The sequence below is a fragment of the Silurus meridionalis genome, chromosome 7 (assembly GCF_014805685.1).
Source record: "Silurus meridionalis isolate SWU-2019-XX chromosome 7, ASM1480568v1, whole genome shotgun sequence".
NCBI classification, from domain to species: Eukaryota; Metazoa; Chordata; class Actinopteri; order Siluriformes; family Siluridae; genus Silurus; species Silurus meridionalis.
In genome coordinates this window covers 18,497,000-18,518,475 of record NC_060890.1, presented here as the reverse complement: position 1 = coordinate 18,518,475, position 21,476 = coordinate 18,497,000, and the positions used below count along the sequence as shown (strand labels likewise).

The window sequence follows — 21,476 nt, the reverse complement described above, 5'->3', positions numbered from 1 at the left end:
ATTAACTGCACACACACACACACACACACACACACACACACACACACACACACACAGAGAGAGACAAACCCGAGACAGGCTCAATAGAACGTCCATCATGTTAATTACCACCCAGGCCCCAAGGAAGAGCAAATGAAAGCATGGCCAGGAGAGAGCTCTGGAAGCAGGTGCTCAGAGACACTCCTACACAGATGGGTAAAGTGATCCCCCTCTTCATCTCTCCCTCAGCCTCTTCCTCTTCAGCTATTTCTTAGCCCTCTATTAGTCTCCCGCTCCTGTACTGAAGCATTACTTACTCCAGTCTGGAAGCTGTCCAGCAAACAGCTATTAATGCTGAGTGACTCCTTTTTCCCACCGGATCGAGTTACATGAATGAACAACGCCAGTATGTGGAGCTCAGGGAATATTCTTTAGATTAATTTATTAATTAATTTCTCTAGCCCTCGCTAACTGGTCAATATCCCCAAATTGTGTTCAGCCCACTTTAGTGAAAGTGTTGGGTTGCAATTTTATTTTACTGTACAAAAAGAAAAAGCATTTTATTAGTTGCAAATTGATTTCATGTATGTGTGTGTGGGTGTGTGTGTGTCTGTGTGGGTGGGTGGTTGGGTAGTTGGATGGAAATAGGGTGGTGTAGGTCTTGCTCTGATTCAGAGTGCTTGCACTGTGCATAATGTTGTATCCTCACTTCTCCATTCATGGTGAAGCGACCATTGACGCAAAAGGACTGGGTGCGTCCGTCACTCTGAGTCATCCCAGCCTGCCCACATGGAACGCACACGCACACGCACACGCACACACACACACACACACACACACACCTTTATTGCCACCCGGCACTTCTTATTGTTGTTGTGTGCATCTCGATTAGGACTGACTGAATGCATTTGCATTTATATCAACTAAAATGCATGACTGAATTGATTTCAGATGTATTCAAATATTAATGAGCCGGTGTTGATGAGGATTGTGTACTACCACAGACTTAAATGTTTAAAAAAAGTTGACTCTTTAAGCTTACACTTACCTGTGCAAATCTTTATAAAGATATCATGTTGAAACATGTTCATTTCATGTAACTGACACTCCTACAAAGTACTCCGTTTAAAAATGTTGTGATACAATAGATTTTTTAGCATCTGGAAAGAATCTGTCTAAAAACTTGCTGCCTAGCAACTGACTATTTGTATAGTGTATTTAACACAGTCTACAATATTCTTAATGCAAACTAAAGAATAATATAATAAAGGAAAACGCTTCAGTCTGTGAGGTTATATTCTGGTGCGGTAAAAGTTACCTAATTAAAAGGAAGTCCAAGATTGATGTTGCATCTGTTAATTACAAATAAAACTGTCTCACTATCTTTAAAGGGACTTTGACTACTAAACGCTGCATTTTGCACATGCAGATATTTTCAACATTTTTAACATTCAGTGTGAAAGTTATGCACATTAATTTCATGAACAGATTTTGCATATACTATATAGCTAGTCTTGATCTGCTTCCTATCCAATGTATACATACTACACAAGATATAATTTACTGGTAAGCTTATTTGTGGGGGTGTTTATGTGTGGACTTGTTCTTTTATACAATGGAGAAGAAATCTTTTCCGAAATATATCTGACAGCTTTGACCTTCTGTGGACATTTTTTTCTGGCCCTCATGAGGAAAACATTTAGTTTAAGTTTTAGGATTTAGGAGGTATGGGAGTTTAAGGTTAGGATTAGATTTGGGAAAAGACATAGTACTGATTATATGAATCTATTATTATTTCAGGAGTAGGTCCTCACAAGGATAGCAAGTCAAATATCTGTATAGGTTTCTAAACACTGCAATTGTGCTCATGAGTGCTCATTAATCGCTCTCTTTCTCTCTGTAAGTGTTAAGGCAGCCTTCATCGAAATCCCTTTTTTTCTCTTTTCCTCTTTCTCATGTCCTTATGCCCTATGTGCCAACTGCCACTCCTACCTCCACCACTCCCTCACTTCATTGTTCATTTACGGTGCATTGTAAATAAAATTAAGAAGGTGGAATAAAAAGGGCAAACGGCAGCACCAGCATGGAATCTATAATCCACCTCTCTCTCTCTCCTTTTCATCCTGTCCTCATCCTGTTTAGCGCATGTCTTCCATCCACAGCTGTAAAATTACTCTTCTTAGCCCTTAAAGTTTTCTGCTAATGGTAGGACAATAATGTGTGTGCATTTACATGGTCTAGTAAATCTTATGCAGTAGCAGACTGCAGATTAAACAAGTGTGGGTCTAGTGTTTAATTCGACTTTAGTGCCCTTGGGTCAATTTTTTCATCTCCTTTATCTTTTTTTTTTTTTGCCTCTTCCTTCCAGACATAGTCTGCATCTGATTTGAGTGTTTTGTTGAAGAGAACAGCGTTTCTAGAGGAATAAACCAGGCCAGTGCAGTAGAACCACAGAGAATTTATAGATATAATGGCAAATCTGCTCGGCAGTTCACTAATGCTGCTGCCAGAGCTTCAGGGAAAAATAGCTGAGAACAGCGCAGCGGAGAGCAGAATGCTCTGGCAGTGCTCTGGGTTTTTTGTCTCTGTGTGAATGTGTGTGTGTTTTTTTCTCATCAAACCTATAGTGTGTGGTTATGGTAGAAATGTATTGTTTGCTGCAGTGTTCTAGTATGCGACTAAACTCAGACTCTGGGTGCAGACTTGAAGATCATTTCATCACACTGAGACAGATAAAGTGATGTCGAGAACGGAAAAGAGAGAGAGAAAAATAAAGTAAGATTCCTTACATAACATCTCGTTTTATTTAGCGCAGTCAGGGGGATTTCAGTGCTCCTTATTTATTTTAACCCCAGCAAAGATGCCATGAGTACCAGCTATCAAAAGCTATGAAAACAGCCCACAGATTACTTTTACATTACTGTTTTTTCTTTTAAACAGAGAAACTGAAACTATATTTGAAACACTTACATCCAGTCTAATAATCTGTTAATAATCTGACTTGTAGCTCAGTTAAATTAAAACACATTTCTGTTGAGTAGAGTAAACTGATTTGGCCAGTCCAAATAAACTTCTCTGAGGAAAAAAAATCAGGTAAGGCAGTGAGGGGAAGACGATCCGGGTCCCACAACACCCATTACAGTGTAGCCTACAGTGAATTGTAAGTTATCACTAGTGTGACTCTGCAGTGTTTTATGAACAGTGGGATTCTGCTAAATGGGGCTGGTTGGGCACAGCTTTGTATTTAGATTGGATCAGTTTGAGGAGCACATGTCTGATATGGCAAAAAATACACACATCCTTTACTCAAGAAGAAGTACAGATACTCATGTTTTAAAAGACTGAAGTACTGACTACACTTTTTCACTCAAGTTAAAGTAAAGAAGTTTGGGCTCTGACATGTACTTAAGTAAAAAGTAGCTATTACTACTACTACTGTTTTAGTGTCACGCTGGTAACTGGACCTCACCTCATATTACCGTATTTTCCGGACTATAAGCCGCTACTTTCTTCCGAACGCTTTGAACCCAGTGGCTTAAACAACAAAGCGGCTAATTTATGGATTTTTCCTGGGTTTTTCCCGGTTTCACAAACTTCAAGCCAACAAACTGAGACCCATAACATTAGACCAATGAAATTGCGGAACGGGTTCAGGTAAACCAATAAAACTCTTTATATTAAATCAGACGCGCTCCCACTGAATCAGACTGCAACACATCATAAATATGGATGAGGTTCCTCTGACGTTTGACCTGCTGCTCACTCACTAACTCCAGTTGCAACAGAAATCATATAAGCTCAGACAGGTTTCCAAAACTCGTGCTTTTTTATTTTTCTCGGCAACAGTGTTACTGGTTAGTCAAAGAAACTTAGAAATGAGCATCAGAATATAATAAGGACATATTCCTCGGTCTTGCACACATGCAGTAATACCGGAAAAATGCGGCGGCAGGCAATTCCCAAAATGCCGCTTTGCTCTTAAAGGAGCCACAACATATTTCACCCGTTACACCGTGTTACAGACACTGTCTTTCATTAAAGCCTGTGTAAAGTTCATTAGTTTCAGTGTAGACACCTGCGGCTTATAGACAGGTGTGGCTTATTTATGTTCAAAATAAAAATCTTTGCCAAATTCAGTGGGTGCGCTTTATAGTCCGGAAATTACGGTAATATATTAAAACAAAATGAATTTCAAATTTTGTTACCTAATGCATGTATCCAGACTCAACAACCAACATATAGAACACAAGCAGAGCACAGATGATGATGATTAGGGGATCAGGAATGTCTCTGTTCTCAGTCATGTTTACATCTCTGACTCTCTCAGTCTCATCTGCGTTAACCCCATACTTCTTGTTGCCTTCTGCCCTGCTCACTGTTAGCTTCAAAGGCTAGTCTATGTCTGTGGTATGTGAGAGCCAGGAAATGATGCACCAGTGGTGGGTTGAAAACGGTGTGCAATGAGAAGAAAAAAATATTAACATTTCACCAAATAGATTCAAACTAAAGTAATGAGCCTGATTTGAAAATGTAGTAGAAAATACAGATATTTGTGTAAGAAATGTAAGAAAAGAAATTAAAAAGTTGTCTGAAAAATAAACAGTGAAGTAAAGCACTGATACTAGAAAAAAATCTATAGCACCTAAGTACAGTAACAGAGTATTAGTACTTCATTACTTTTCATCTCTGCTTGGAAGCCATTATACACTGTGTTGCGAGAGATTTTGGCACTACATCAGATCGATAAAAGCAACAGCTTAATTTGGGTGTTTCCAGTCAACACTGTTTCTATCTCTAGGTTGTAAATTTTGTTAGTAAATTAGTTGATCATAAACCATAAATATGAACAGTAGATTCATTATGAGATTAGCTAAATGAGCTGATGTGTGTGTTTGCATGATTGTAGATTCTAGGTTGCTTCTGCTTCAGATCCTGATTGATGGCAAAGGTGTATCTCGAGATGTGTTTTTTTTTTCACTCTTTGGGCTTCTTGAGCACATTTTTGAATGGGTGTGAATTAGTCTAGAAAAAGTGCTAAAGACATTAATGAAGACTCATGCATGGTGACTAGACTCACCCACACCAGCATGTACATGCCAACATTCACAGAAGTACACAGGTACAGGAACACACACATACCTCCTCAGTGTAACAATCAAAGAGATGTGATCTATTTTGCTTGCATGCTGTTTTCAGTATCAGCACTTTATAGTTATATCTCTGCACACTGCAACAACCCCCTTCTCTTTTACTTGCTTTCTGGCTTCTCTGCGATCACAGCTCTCTCACACTAGCACTTCCTCTCTTTAAGTGCTCACTACCCTCTCTCTCTCTCTCTCTCTCTCTCTCTCTCTCTCTCTCTCTCTATCTCTATCTCTATGCCTCTTTCTCTCTGCAGATCTGCAGTTCCCTTGTTTAACCTTTTCCCTTTCCCTCCTCTGCTCTGTCCTGAAGCCGGGCTTGCTGGGAAGTTGCTCCCGTAGCGGAGCGGCTGTTAAAAGGTGCTGAATTCCTGCTCTGTTGGGAGGATTAAGTGGAGTGTGCACCTGGCACATGATCAGTGGATATCGGCTGCCAGGGCTTTCTCACGTTGTTTGAGGGGGATTGGAGCACTGCAGTAATCTTGGCCAGAGGGAGTAGGTGCAGGACGGGGCCAGAGAAGCATGCTATGATGTGCTGATCTGTGGGGGGGGTGAGTGTGTGTGTGGGTGTGTTGTCGAGATGCTAAAGTAAAGTGGTTGTGTGCTCGCGGTGACGCTTCTAGACACGCTGTGTTTTCTTGTCGAGAATCATGGGATGGGTTTTTTTTGGCTTGTTGCCTTTTTAATCTTCGTTTTGGGAATCTACACAGTGAATATTATACACAAGGCTAGATTTGATGGCCTTACTTTTAACAACCGTCTTCTCGCTTTCAGGTACTTTGGCACCTTGATATCTTCCGCAGAAGCTTCCGGCAACTGACCACACACAAGTGCATGGAGGACTCGTGCATCTTCTGTGCTCTTAAGGTAAGTGCGGTATCCAACTGTTTGGGTGGGTGAGGATAGGCTTATATAAGTCTGCACTCTTAGCCATGTGTCTGATCTGTTCCTAAATAATGCTATGCAAATGTAAAACTGAAAAACCCACTTTTGATTGTAGAGCTTCAACAATTTTTAATAATGAAAATAGTTTGCATTGCTATTCATTATTGATGATGTGAAGCATGCTGTGGCACGCACTGCGTCACTTTGTCACATTCAAAACCTATTTGAATCAGTTCGCTTAAGTTTTAAAACTCATTGATAAATGCATTATAGAATTATTTTTAGAATAAGTCTAAAATTATGTTTTATTCTTTTTGCCCAAATATTGTACTATAGACTATTTGTATACATTAATGTCAATAGTTTGTGGTTACATTAGGCATCAAATGTACTTTTTGTACATCCCATTTTAAAGTTGTTTTGTCTTTAGTACTCTAATAACCTCCACTCTTCAGGGTAAGATGCTTACTTGAATTTGGAGTTTGGGGATTTTGCCTATTTAGCTACAGAAGCATAATTAGGTCATGCACTAAGGCCTGGTGTGTAGTAGTTCTACCCAAAGTTCTACCTGAAGGTGTTCAGTGGTTTGAGGTTAGGTGCAGGACACTAAAGTTCTTTCCTAATTGACCTCACTTTGTACACAGTGGCATCATCATGATGGAACAGGGTTAAGATTAACACACCATATTGTAGTTATGGGAAACTGTAATTCAAACAAAGACATTCTACAAAATTGTGTACTTTCAACTTTGGATAACATTTGAGTGTGATGGCCCTGTATCACTGTTGGACAAAATTTACCAGCTCATTTAATAAACATATTTACAATGTTCTGTATAAGTAACAAAAAAATTAACTTTCAAAATTTAGTGAAGCTAAAAATACCTAAAACTGATGTATGTAAGGTTTGTGGGATTTTGCTGTCTCTGGTAGAAAACTGCTATTTCGTACTATCTGCAAGAAGAACATTCTGACTGTGCTGTATGTCCTTTATCATGCTGATTCATGCCGCGACATTGCATAATGTGCATTAGTAGTATGCTTACATATTAATGATACCAATGATGTTCTGACAAACTGCTCAGTATGTCCCTATTAGGTTTGTTGAACAAGGATTACCAACTCGATAATTATCTGCTTCTTTTCTTCCGTGTTACAGAAACATTTTGCATATAAAAAACACCTTGTGCTCATCATTGAGCCTGTCTTGTGTTTTTCAGAGCCAGGTGAAAACCCAAAACCTCATGGTTGCTCTATTGTAGTCACAGCGCACTGCGCTGAAAATGGTGCAGCGTATCTTTGAGACCGAATGATGTAAACTAGCTCTCTAGCCATAGATAGTTCGCTAATTTTTGTTGTATAGAACAAAACAATCCAGTTGCTAAAAAAAGTGTCTCTGTACAGTTATAACTATGTTTTTGTTTTCATGGCATCAGAATCCTTCATTGTAAAGGACAGATAGTGACTAACTGTCAGTATAGCTAATATTTTGTACACTCACCTATGGTTGCCTGTGGACATTTTTTTCTGCCTTTGCCCAGCAAGCATTTGCTGCATGGTTACGGTTGTGCTGCTAGCAATAGATTTGTCATGCTGAGTTTTATTTTTCGGTTATTGTTACTTATACAATAGAAAGATGTTATAGTTCCTCCCCTGTTTTATTGCTTTGATTAACATCATTAAATTATAAAACGATCACAGTCATTTATTAGCTTTTCACAAAATTACAGAGTAAGGAAATTCCCTTACAGTCAGCAAGGTAGAAAACTCGATAATGCCTATTAGCGAACCAATATAAAATTTGAATAATGCACACTCTTTGGGCAAAAGAATGTGGACACCTGACCATCACACCCGTATGTAGATCTTCCCTAAACAAGTGTAAGGACACAATTGTGTATGATGCTCTTATACGTTCACTGTCCAAAAATCTTCCAGTAAGTCTATACATACTGTAAATGATGATCTAACACTAACCCCACTGCCCTAGTACTTATGCTCAACCACATTAATGCCCTTGTCGCTGAATAAATCTTAGTTTAGTGGAAAACCCTCCTAGAATAGTGCATGTTATTACACAGCAGAAGGAAAACAAAACTGTAATGAGATGTAATCATATGTGTGTGATGGTCAGGTGTCACTAACCCTTTGGCCATATCGTGTATATTAATTACATGTAGAATTTAAAGACCATACATTATTTTTGTTGCTCACCCCTGAAAATAAATACTTTTAATAAATCTATATAATAAAAAAAAAAGGAATGTTATGGCCTGGTAGTAGTTCTATAAGGAATTCATAATATTATGCTGGCATGATTTCTTTGCTTATGAATGTAACAGTTTTAATGTTCCATGATTTTTGTTATATAAACACATTATATTGCACCTGTTAGCATTTGCTTTGTCTATGGCTGGCTGGAGATGTTCTCTACTCTGAAAATGGGGAGCTGATATACTGCCTCGCTCTTCCTACTGGAATTTACTTCATCTTCATCATCATTTTCATCATTTCTCCTTCCCTTTCTCTGCATTTATTTCTTTCTCCTGCCCAGCATGTCTATTGAGAGACATAGTTTCTGTTAGTGAATGAGGAAGAAGCATTAGCAAAAGTTGGCAGGACAAAACATGTTTCATGTCTGGAAGAATGTGCATAAATGCTAGCCATACACGACGTCTTATGCCAGTGTTGCCTCCACTTTAAATGCGGGAGATATTTATGGCACTCGTCTGGCTGGAAGGAGCCTAAAAGCTGACAGATTTTCTTGAGTGACTCTAATTTTAGCTGTGGCTCCACATGAAAAGGGCTCCTTGTCATTTTTACTTGGGTGTTTATTTCTGAAAATAACAACAGATCAGCCAGCTGTCTAGTCCTTTCACCTTGCTGGATAAAAAGGTTGGCATGAATGGAGAACACTCAAAAAGGTCTGATGGAGAAAGCAGGTTTGCCATCCTTTCAGGGTTTTTTTTTTTTTTTATCACCTTTTCAGTCTATTTGTTGACTGCTGACACTTTTTTTTATCTCCACTGACTTCTTCAGCTGCTTGCCATTTCTGAATGTTGCCACGACTACCTGTTACCTTGACTACTTCCTACCAAAAAGGTTTTATCTCAATGGATTTGGCAGTTAAAACAATGATTCACACTTCGCTTAGTCTTACTGCTTTATTTAAAAACAAGTATTTTTCAACTCAAACCTTAACTCACCATGGATTAACACTGACATGAACAATGTCGCATTTCCTGTGGTTTGAAACCCACTTATAAAGGATAAACATTAAAATGATTTTTTTTTTTTTTACTGAACCAGTTACACTCTGAAAAGCAATTTTAAACCGAAAGAAGTTTTTAATTACTTTACGCATCTCTCTTTACTTTTAGCTGTGTAACATAAGCTACAGTTTCTTTCCTCTGAAGAATCTCTGAAAGGAAGAATTAATAGTTTATGACGGCCCTAAAAAACTGCCCTTACACTTACAATTAATGTTACAATTCATTTTTCTTTATACAAAATAAATACTATATGAGATCAGATCTTTGCAGGTCTTCCAGCATTATGGCTTTTGACACTAAAGGGGGAAAAAAATGACCCGCATTAACCAAGTGCTATAATGTACACATACCCTAGAAGTGGCATGAGAAGATGCACAATTTACCCGTGGTTTTGAAAGTAAGCTTAAGCGTAAAAGTAAACGGGATTTCGAGTCTCTCCCCTAAACAAGACCATTCTCCCAGACTCGTGTATTCAGGCAAAGTGTGTAAACACCCTTACTGTTTACCTTTTTAAATACATCTGTCCTTGTCTGTTGTATTGGGTAAAGAATAGAGCTTCTCTTGTACATTGTATACAGTATTTACAGAAGAAAAAAAAAACATTTTTGTTGTTTAGCAGAACTGTCAAGTGTGTAGGGCTGTTTTTTTTTTTTTCTCTCTTTCTCTCACGCTCCTGAAAGAATGGATGACTGATCCCATATATTCTGCAGTTACTCTTTTTGTTCGCACCTGCCTGCTATTTTTTACTGCGTTTTTTTGATTGTTTCACAAATCAGAATCAGAGTGTTTTATTGCTAACACACACACACACACACAATAGTAAGATTTTAGAAAAAAAATAAAAGAATTGACTATTTGAATTTGCTAATCGATTTACAACTGCAGACAAAATTGCATTAAGAGTGTCCTTGGAGGTAGTTAGCTGTTCATAATGGAGAAACCTATGGGGGAAAAAAGCTGCTCTTGTGTCTGGATTTTCTGACACACGTAAAGTATAAACAATTGAGTCGTTTGAACCATGAATGTGACCTTTTTTTTGTCCCACGAGCTTCATATCTGATCGTCTGCTCCCGGCAGGTTCCAGTTATTAGTTGATATGAACACAGACATGGTTTGCAAGGGACTTGTTGATGTGTTTGGGTCTGATCTGAGGCACTGCAGGGAAGCCGTTTGGCCTTCAGGGCTTTTAATGATGACTCAGAACAATCTGCGGTGGCATATGAAAGCAGGGGAGCCTTCTGGTGCAGCATGAATCTCATGTTGACAGGCTGGAGGAGGTCATGTCCTGAGAAGCAGACATAAGGTGATGCGTGTTGATGTTTTGTACGCGTTGTGAGCAAGTGTCCCTGCCGAATGTGTCCATGTGTCAATACGAGCATGACAACGGAGGTGTGAATATGTGCAAATCCAATACAGCCAAAATATTTGGATTGGTATCGCATCAGACTTGATGTAATTTTCAGGCTGAACCGCTGAAGGTTCAGCCATTAATTTGAATTTTCAGATCATTATTTACATCTTAGGCTCATCAATAGCTAAAAGATAATAACGGTAAATTCGGCATCCGTACACAAATGTTTTCGACATACAGTATTTTGCAATTACTCAATTGAAAAAAAATACACAGATCATTATTAGATAATGATCAATCAATAAATTGATGCTCAACCCATATGCTGTTCTTATGAGAAAGTTAATATTGTGTCTGAGTGTGATCTTGATAATCAGTTTTAGATTTATGTGTGTGTATGGTAATGGTATGGAAATTTATCGTTGTGTTGCATGCTCTTAGCTCTGTGGTTGGCCATTTCTACCATTGTGCATTTCATGAATTCAGTAGGCGTTTCCAGTTGCACTTTGCATGATGAGCTTTATTAAAATGACCGTAAATCCCAGATGATGGCTTACGTCCTCACCCAGTCACATTTTCAATGATGCTCCTCATATTCCTATATCTGGTTCTCTTTCTTTTTCTTATTTGAATAACTAAGTTGCTGAGGCAGCAAAAAAACATGCATGCCTTGTTTTCTAGGGTGTGGTTTATGGTGAGCGATCTCCACAATAATGGCCATGCATATCACAATAATCCACATACACACTGTGATTTATGAATGTCAAATACCCCCCACCTCCCCCCCTTCCTCTCTCACTTTTTCTGTTTGACTCTGTGCTCCTCTTTGTCCTTCATATTCTTTTTTCTGTTTTCTCATTCTCACATGTTGCATTAATCCTCTTTGCATGCATTAATGAAATTTCCATATTCCGTAAATAAACGCTTTAAGTTTCCAGTATTACGAACTGAGCTAAGCACATTAAAGGGTTAGAAAACGTGTGCAGTGTAATGCTTTGACAATAACTCAAAGCAGCAGAAAAATAGGATGGATCACTGGATGATGTATACTGTATGTGGGAAGAAAGGATGAAAACATACTTGTTTGTTTTTACCTGATGACCTTTAAGTTAATGCCACTGCAATTTATTGGTAGCATATTAGGGCTCGAGGTATTGGCCGATCTGCCACGGAGATGAGGATGGGTTCCTCTCAAGGTTTCTTTCTCATGCCATCTCAGGGAATTTTTCCTTTCCACAGTCGCCTCTGGCTTGCTCATTAGAGACAAACTTACAAATATAAGAAACATACTTATTCATTCTTTATTACCACTGTGTGAAAAATTTAGACAATGTCTATTGTTAAAAGCGCTATAAAAAAAAAAATTATTGAACTTATACCACAAACTGCTCTCCTAACCAGTGGTAAAGTTACAGTACTTAAATAGCTTTTTTGCATCTCTGTACTTTACTGAAGTGTTTACATTTTTGGAGTCTTTTACTTCACTTACTACTTAACAAAGTCAAATATCTTACTTTTTACTCAAGTACATTTTGTGAAATCTGTCGTTCCTTTTTATTTATGAGTGGATAAAAAATGTAACTGTTCAAACATGCAGTAAGCCACCAATCAGGGTAGCATGTGCGCTCTGTTTTGATCTTTTGATTGCTGCTTGCTGGTATCTACTTAGCACAAGCACACAGTTCAGCGTCAGTTCAACAGCAAGCAGAACATATTAAGAGTTATAATTGATGGAAGAAACTCCTGACTTTAATTTGCCACATCACCAGTGGTCTTATTTGTGCGATTCTTTTGAAGGCTTTGAAAATAAGGTTTTGTGCTCATGATAATTTTAATAAATATCAATCAGTGTTTGACTCATTAATATTATTTTATTTATAGATTGGTGTGCTAAGAGAAACATTAGAGTCTTTTCACATAAACTGAGTTGGTTAAGTAAAAATGATAATAGGGCATTCTAGCCATAATAAATCATAGTACTTTGGATACTTAAATACAATATGAAGGCAAATACTTTTGAACTTTTACTAAAGTGAAATTTTAAAGAAAGCACTTTTACTTTTACAGGGGTAATATTTTCTAATATCTAAATTTTAATTCGAGTACACGGTTTGTGTACTTTGTCCATCACTGTGTCTGAGATGGGAAAACACTGTAAATAGAATGCCAGCCTGGCTCAGGGCACCATGCAAATATTTTAACTTAAGGTTAATTTACCGTATCCAGACCACTCACTGGCAAGTTTTGAGAGCTGAGAGGAAACCAGAGAACTGTGAGGAACCCCACATAGGCAGATCATATTAGAACTTAACATAGACAGTAACCCAAGCTGAGAATTTAACCTTGCAGCCTGGAGAGGTAATGCTTTACATTACAGACATGAGGCAAGACTTACTGTTTATGCTATTAACACATGTGACAAGCTGCTGCATTCTTATGTAAGGTTGTCCTTTAGTGGTCCTGCTCTGAATGCTTTTAGAAAAAAAATTGTGTCGGCTACTGCATAGAACCTAAAAGGCTTTCAAAGGGGACAAAGCAAGTCTTTATAAAACCTTGTAATATACTGTACATTATATGGCCAAAGGGATGTGGAAACCTGACCATCACTCAGATATCTGGTTCTGTCCCAAACTGATGCAGCAAGGTTGGATGCAAAGACGTGGTTTTCACTGAACGCCTTTTGGATCAATTCTAACACTGCCCTTCTCGCCAAGTGTGACCTCACTAATGCTCTTGTGGTTAAATGAATAGAAATTCCCAGAGCTGCAGAGCCTTTTGAAAAGTGCAGGAGTTATTATACCATTAAAGGGCAGGACCAATTAAAAAACTATGACCATGTGGGTATAATAGTCAATTTGAATATAGTTTGGTTATGTAGTACATTTACAAAAGTATATATTATAATAATGAAATTAATATATACCGTATTTTCCAGACTATAAGCTGCTACTTTTTTCCCACTCTTTAAACCCCGCGGCTTAAACAGTGAAGCGGCTAATTTATGGATTTTTCCTGGGTTTTTCCCGGTTTCACAAGCTTAATGCCAAAAAACTGAACCCCATAACATTTGACCAATGAAATTGCTGAACGGGTTCAGGTGAACCAATCAAATTCTTTATATTAAATCAGATGCGCTCCCACTGAATCGGGCCGCACCACATCATAAATATGGATGAAGTTCCTCTGACTTTTGACCTGCCGCTCACTCGGACTGTCTACAGGAAATGCGAATCATTCGTCACGCTGAAAACAACCGGGCATGAAAAAAAGCACTTCACCTGTGTTCTGAGCTGCACAAGAAAAGCTTCACCGATGGTGATTTTTAAACGCACGACGATGCCAAAAGATAAACTCCCGAGAGAAATAGTTGTGAAAGGAAGGAGGAAGACAGTGAACAATGACTTTCTTGGTAGGCTACTGTTTAGATACAAGCCGTGTAACGGACACTGTCTTTTGTTAAAGCCTGTGCAAAGTTCATTAGTTTCAGTGTAGACACCTGCGGCTTAAAGACAGGTGCAGCGTATTAATGTTCAAAATAAAAATGTTTGTCAAATTCAGTGGGTGCGGCTTATATTTGGGTGCGCTTAATAGCCTGGAAATTACGGTAGTAGTGACCTTTCTTATTACTGATCGTGCCATGCTGGCTCAGATAATACTAAAATATATTATTAATTTGACCATGCATTTGTTGGAAGGGTTGAGTGCATTGGTTATATGTTGTTGTATTTGACTAATCAACGACATTCATGTGAGCAAACTCAGCCCTGTTTCTGTCCTATAAACTATGGTCTAGGAACTAAAATCAATCCCTAGTGGCTTAGTGCTAACGGCTTTAACCGTCTGATTGTAAGGTTGTGTGTTTAAATCTCAGCACCCCCAAACTTCAATGGTTTAACATTTGAACATTAGCATTTTTCTCAGTTGTTTCATGTCAAAATAATGGGCATAAAGTGGATATGTTTATGATGTCAAACTGGATCAGAAGTCCCTGAACAGAGAATTGAGTTCACAACACCACTTATCATCCATCCACAGTCAAACATTTTAACCCTAAGTGTGTTAACCAACTCATATCATGTCATGTGTCTCTAAAGTATTCACACACTATTTAAATCATTTAAATGTAAAAGATTTTCAGCAGTCAGTGCTACTGAAATTTCTATGTGGTTCTAAGTTGAGTTACTTTGATTTGCTCAAAATGACCTGCATGACTGGAAACAATCAGAGACATAATTACACATGGCTGAAATTTTCTCTGATTGCCTCATCAGGTTTCTCATGCAGCCTAAGTCCCGTGTCCTCCAGCATGTCCACTTTGAGGCTCTGCCATGCTCCGTTAGGCTTCCTTTGTGCCCACATGGTGTTGTGTAGGCCAGCGTGGAGCCTCTGCTGGCTCTAATGGAGGCCCATTAGTGTCGGCTCATGAAACCTGAGTTTCCAGTCGTTGCAGGTGTCGCTCTCCAGCCATTCTCACAACAGAAACCGCATTGAAATTTAATGAGCTCACACTGCTAATGTGCACTGCAATATGCTTCTCACTGCAAACAGAAAATAAGTGTAGAATCGTGTTGTGTGTGTGTGTTTACTTGAAAGCATTAGAGAGGATTGGATTCGCTTGCTTTTCCAGCTTCGTTTCTAGCTCTCCTTCCTGAAGTCATTAAGCACAACCACATACACATCGAGTGTTAAAGAGGTATTTCCAGAAGTTCTCCATCTCCAGATCTTCTGCTTTGGCAAGAACTGCCTTTCTTGTAGATTTACAATTGTCTCTCAATTTGCTACATAAAAACCCACATCTGTCACATGCAGAGGTGGGAAGTAACGAAATACAAATAGTTTGTTACTGTACTTCAGTAGATTTTTCTGGTATCAGTACTTTAATTCACTATTAATTTTTTGGAATTTTTTACTTTCACTTGCATTTTTTTACACAAATATCTGTACTTTCTACTTCCTATGTTTTTAAAACAGGCTCATTATTTTAGCTTTAATCTGTTTGGTAGTTGATGATCAATATTTTTTCTTCTAACTGCCTGCGTTTTCAGCCCATCAGCCTATTTCTTGTCATTCTGTGGCTTTTTTTTTCAATCTACCACTGGTGAATCATTTTCTGGCTATTATACACCACAGGTGTAAACAATCTTACGACGCTAACCACAAGCAAGGCAGAAGGCAACAAGAAGTATGGGACTAACGTGGATGACGGAGGGAGCCAGCGATGTAAATATGACTGACAACAGAAACATTCCTGATCACCTGATCATCATCATCTTTTCTCTGCTTGTGTTCTATATGATAGTTGTTCAGCCTGGATATATTCATTAGGTAACAAAATTAGAAATTATTTTGTATTAATATATTAATATGATGTGAGATCAAGTTACCAGAATGACACTAAAAAAGGTACTAGTAGTAAGGCTACTATTTACTTGAATGCAATTAAGAGTCCAAACTTCATTACTTTAACTTAATGAAAATCAGTATCTGCACTTCTACTTAAGTGAAGGATTTGTGTACTTTTGCCAGCTCTGGTAACATGGGTTCCCATGTAGCAAAGTATGGAAAAGAGAGCGATTCAGCTAATTTCAAAGTTTCCTTGTTGTGTAGAATGTTTTTTTTTTGGTAATGAGTCACTTCATTTTAGTACAAAAAGGTCTGTACTAACTGTCTGAGCAACACGCTTTAGAACTTCTGCAAAGGATGTAAGATTGAAATATTGCTTCTCGTTGCTTTTCTTCAATCTATTTAACATAACATTATTTTCTTTAACTTTATTTTGACTTTTTAGAAATTTAATCATTTGTAAAATATTAGACTAATATTTAAATAGTTTGACTGTGGTCAAAATGTGGGAAATGATCTGTACTATAGTGGTCTGTGACAATTATTATCATTTAGCATACCTTGAGCTAGAAAATTAAATCATCCATGTAAAAATCATCCATGTACACTGCCTGTCAGAAGTTTGGAAAAACCTATAATTAAATGGTTTTTGAGAGACACATGTTCTTCCTTTTTGTTTATATGCAACAAATATGGTAATTTAATGGTATAAAGATTTACTTTTACCAAACAAATATATAAATATACAGATGTTAAGATTTTTTTTTCATTGAAATATTCTCCCTTAGCATTAATTACAGGTTGGCAACCTGACTGTTGCCAAACATTCAGCCAAAATACTTCAATATGCCTTTTGTAAAACTTGCCAACGGTTTTTATTTTGCCTTGTAATCCAGTTCATCCCAGAGCAAATAGGATTTAGGCCAAGTGACTGGGCAGGCTTTTCCATGATTGATAGTTTTCTAACTAATCCTTAACGAGCTTAGATGTATGCTTCAGGTCATTGTCCTGTTGTATGATGAAGTCTAATTAGCTGCAGTCCAGATGAAATTGCATGGTGTTGAAGTATTAAATGGTGGCAATGTTGGTTTAGTATCGCTTTCACCAGGAATAATTCTCCAACCTTCCGTGCTCCAGAACAACCCAAAATTATTATGTTTCCACCACTATGGTTGTGGGTGTGAGGCATTCTGCTAACATCTCTTCTCCTGTTCCCCGTCTTACATTAGTTCTTGTGTTAGAGCTAAAGATGTAAAAAAATGTTTTTGCCTTTTACCTAATTTGTTGCATATAAACAAATGGAACATGCCCATGTTTCAAAATCAAGAAAAGACTATGTTTCCTAACATTTTTACAGGCATTAAACTTATAATCATATATTATAGAATAGGTGCAAAGGGTATAATGTAAAATGTGTCCTTGCTTCTAGCATCTCTAGTACAACTTTCTCTTTGTTAAAAGTGCACTACCATTTAGCTGACATACATCAGCACCCTGTTTTCATGCGTTGTGTCCCAGGAGAGACATAGCCCAATTTCACTTGTATTTTGCCCTTTTACACTTCTCTCTTGGTGCTTTTATATTTTCATTTCATTTTTAAAACCATCTATTACCACAGTCCAAGAAAATCTCACTGGAATTTCATCTCCCAACAACAGAGAAAGAGAGCCATTAAGACTGAAACCATACCCTTTCCACTTTTTAAATACTTAATAAACAACACTTAACTTCATAAACCTTATTTATATGAACCTAATTCAAATATGTCAAAATATCCTGTAAAATTATACAAATTATAATTAACTATATCACAAATTTACCACCACTTCACACCATTATCATTATTTATTTATTTATTATACATTTATTTTTACTGTTATTTATATTATTTTTAGAAATTAAATTATAAAAGATTTGGAAAAGAAGTGGTAAAAAATAAAAAGGTTCTTGCCTTTACCTACTGCTGCACACTGTATATTAAAGCAGCAATAATGTAGAGAATAAAATAACAAATATTTGGCAACAAATCATATGTCCTGACACAGTAGACATGTCATCATGAAATCAACACCACCTATTTCTACTATTATTATTAATTTTATAGTACTAATGATTGTTTTAATAGCACTTTTAGAGAAAGCGGTTCCATGTGCTTTACAAAATGATAGTGTTGATAGAATATCTGTTGGAAACATATAGCATTTAATACAAACACATTAAAGGCTTTAAAATGATTTGATTATTACGAGGCTAATTCAAATCTAAATTAAAATTATGAGAGTAAAAGAAGAGAGAGAGGTTGGATGTAATTTAAACTACAAGATTCTCAGTAGATTCTAAGATGCTTACACAGAAACTAGTGCTCTTGGTAAATTTGCTGCGTGCTATTTGCCACTCACCAGCCATCTCTCCCCTTTTATATGACAGCTAGCAACCGGGGGAAAAAAATTGTTAAATTGTTAATCGCAACTTTATATCAAATTTTTATTTGTTCTAAATGTATCCTAAATGAATACTTTTTAAGTTTTTAATACTCTAATCAACATGAACATGTACAAATATGGACGCTTTATTATTAAAACTAGACTCAACATAGAACATAAAGACAAAATATTCTTGTAAATGTTTTAAAGTAACTTTCATTTCGAATTTTGCCATAGGAAATAATGTAAACAGATAATCCATTCCATGCACCTACAAATATTATTATACAAATATTTAATGGTATTTTATGTACAACTTATTGTCCCTAACCTATCTGAAACAATGATTAGTACACAATATAAAGTAATAATAAAATAAACTAACCTGCACATTACATTTGAAAAGAGTCATGTTTGGTGTTAGGAAGATGAGAAGGAGGAGGAGGTGGAAAAGGAGTGTTATTGCTCGAAAGGAAAATCTCACTTAAAGAGAACACGTGGTCACAATACTATTCTAAACAGTAAGTTTGCTTGAATGCTACCTGTACGAGGGACATACACCGAATGAGGACGAATACATGGAAAGCTGACCTGAGCTACCATTGTTTCATGCAGCGAGAGAGAAAGAACTATAATCTCAGTTAAGAGCAAGCCGTTCGCGTGTTGTTCGGGCGATGCTCGATTTTTGCAATGCAAGTGATCGTTGAGTGATGTTACTCTCATTACAAAGTTCCACTGTACATAAATTATCAGGACACCAAACTAAACTTTTGCTATGTTTATACATTGAATATAAATATATATATATATATATATATATATATATATATATATATATATATATATATATATATATATATAAAATTCTGGTAAATGTGATGTATAGTGATGTGTGGTAAAAGAAAACCCTTCATTGATCTGTGCCCTTGTTTAAGGATTGATCCGGGTTTCAGATTGTTTGTTTGCTCCGGAATTCAAAAGCCAGCTCAGAGTCACTGCTGTTGTTTTTATTTTCTGTAGAGCTTCTAAAGGCTCCATCCATTCATCTTCAATAACTTATTTATCCGGATCAAGGTCACGGTGGGGCAGGAATTCACCCTGGATGAGAGACCAGTCAATGGATCACACATCAACCCTTTACGAATAAACAGAATAAAAAAAACTTTTCTGCTATTCTTAATGAATACCAATGGAAAAGTAACAAAATTTGATATAATTTGTTAAGGTGAAAATAAAAGCAATATTCAATTTGAAATGACAATAAAAACTTTGCTTTTATCGGATGAGCAACAATATGACTGCAAAACTTGATTGCAACGAGCGCAATCACACATCACTCACTCAGGTACACTGAGAATCAAACGCAAGTCAAACATCTGCAAGCTGACAGCTGTTACGTCCCATGAACCTATATACATTTTTCTCACCTTTTTAATATGCAAAAGTTGTCAAACTGTCATGACCAAAATAGAAGTAAAAGGAGAGCTCAGCGAGACAATGAAACTAAAAGTAGACAGATAGACAGGCGGATGGATAGATAGGACAGGTACTTTATTGGAAATGTTTCTTCAGCAGGAAAGTAGTGTATACACAGGAGGAATGTTACATACAGTACGTAAATAGCAGCAGAATTAGATTCAGTGGTGAACAGAAAGAAAGTACAACATGCTTGGGGTTCAGTTTTTACTTAGGTCTGATTTGACTGCCTTGAGGACTCTCGATCTCCATGTAATATTTACTAATACACATGAATAATCCATATGTATCAACAACATTAAAAAAGGCAACATTTTGAATGAAATCCATAAATTCAGCATGCAAAAGTTTGCAGTTATTAGTCTGCTGCAGTTTGTATACAGTATGTGTATGTGCATGTATGTGTGTTTGTGTGTAGTGATATTGCCCGTGCAGGTTGGGGCATTTGGGATCTTGATTGTTTTCTTGGTTTTGTGATTTATCATATAAAGAAATTCTACTTGATACTTTTATTATCCAGAAACAATTGTCTAAAAAGAAACTGAGAACTTGGATTATTTCAGGCTTAAAGATAGTACAGGAAGTTTTAATATTATTAGCTGTACAGTTAGGACCATAAACTATGCACACATTACCATGTGCACAGTGAAAAGCCTGTGTATTTTATGGTTTTACTATGGAATTGTGAAATTAATATCATTGTTAGTATTTTTCTATTCATTTAGAAACAGTTTTTACTATATAGTGCATTCAGAAAGTATTCAAAGCACTTAACTTTTCCCACATTTTGTTGTTACAGCCTTCTTCCAAAGTGGATTCAATTTATTATTTTCCTCAAAATTCTACAAACAATACCCCACAATGACACTGTGGAAAAAATGTTTTTAAATATTTGCAAAAAACAGAAATAAATCACAGTATTCACAGCCTTTGCCATGACACTCAAAATTGAGCTCAGGTGCATCCTGTTTCTACTGATCATCCTTGAGATTTACAGAGACATAAAAACCTGCTCCAAAGCCCTCTGGACCTCTGACTGGAGCGACGGTTCATCTTCCAACAGGACAAACGACCCTAAGCACACACCTAATATAACAAAGGAGTGGCTACGGGACAACTCTGTGAATGTCCTTGAGTGGCCCAGCCAGAGCCCAGACTTCAACCCGATTAAACATCTCTGAAACTGTGCTGTGCAACGACGCGCCCCATTCAACCTGATGGAGCTTGAGAGCTTCTGCAAAAGAGAATGGGAGAAACTGCCCAAAAATAGGTGTAGCTTATAGCATCATACTCAAAGCAACTTGAGGTTGTAATTGGTGCCAAAGGTGCTTTAACAAAGTATTGCACAAAGGCTGTGAATAATTATGTATGTGATTTTTCCCCCTTTTTTATACATTTGAATTCTCATTTCATTTTACACTTTTTTATGAATTAAATCTATTTTGGAATAAGACAGTAACATAAAAAAATGGGGAAAAATTGGTGCGCTGTGAAAACCTTCTGGATGCACTGTAGGCATGATCTAATGTTGGTGAAGAACATTTTCCACAGGTACTGCTATTGTTATTAGAATCAAAATCCATAACCCATTCAGACTCAGTGATTC

At 37.1% G+C, this 21,476-nt stretch overlaps 1 protein-coding gene across 7 annotated transcripts in view; it reads left to right on the top strand.

The window, feature by feature from the left end:
* The window catches only part of usp54b (ubiquitin specific peptidase 54b), a 123,601-nt gene that overhangs the window by 61,907 nt on the left and 40,218 nt on the right, over positions 1 to 21,476 (top strand). For 6 of the 7 annotated variants that reach the window (XM_046854333.1, XM_046854329.1, XM_046854328.1 and 3 more), the window contains one exon: positions 5,895 to 5,987. In XM_046854333.1, coding sequence (XP_046710289.1) covers positions 5,895 to 5,987 — 93 coding nt within the window. Of the gene's footprint in view, positions 1 to 5,443; positions 5,672 to 5,894; positions 5,988 to 21,476 lie in introns of those variants that run through there. The other variant, XM_046854331.1, reaches the window with a different exon arrangement.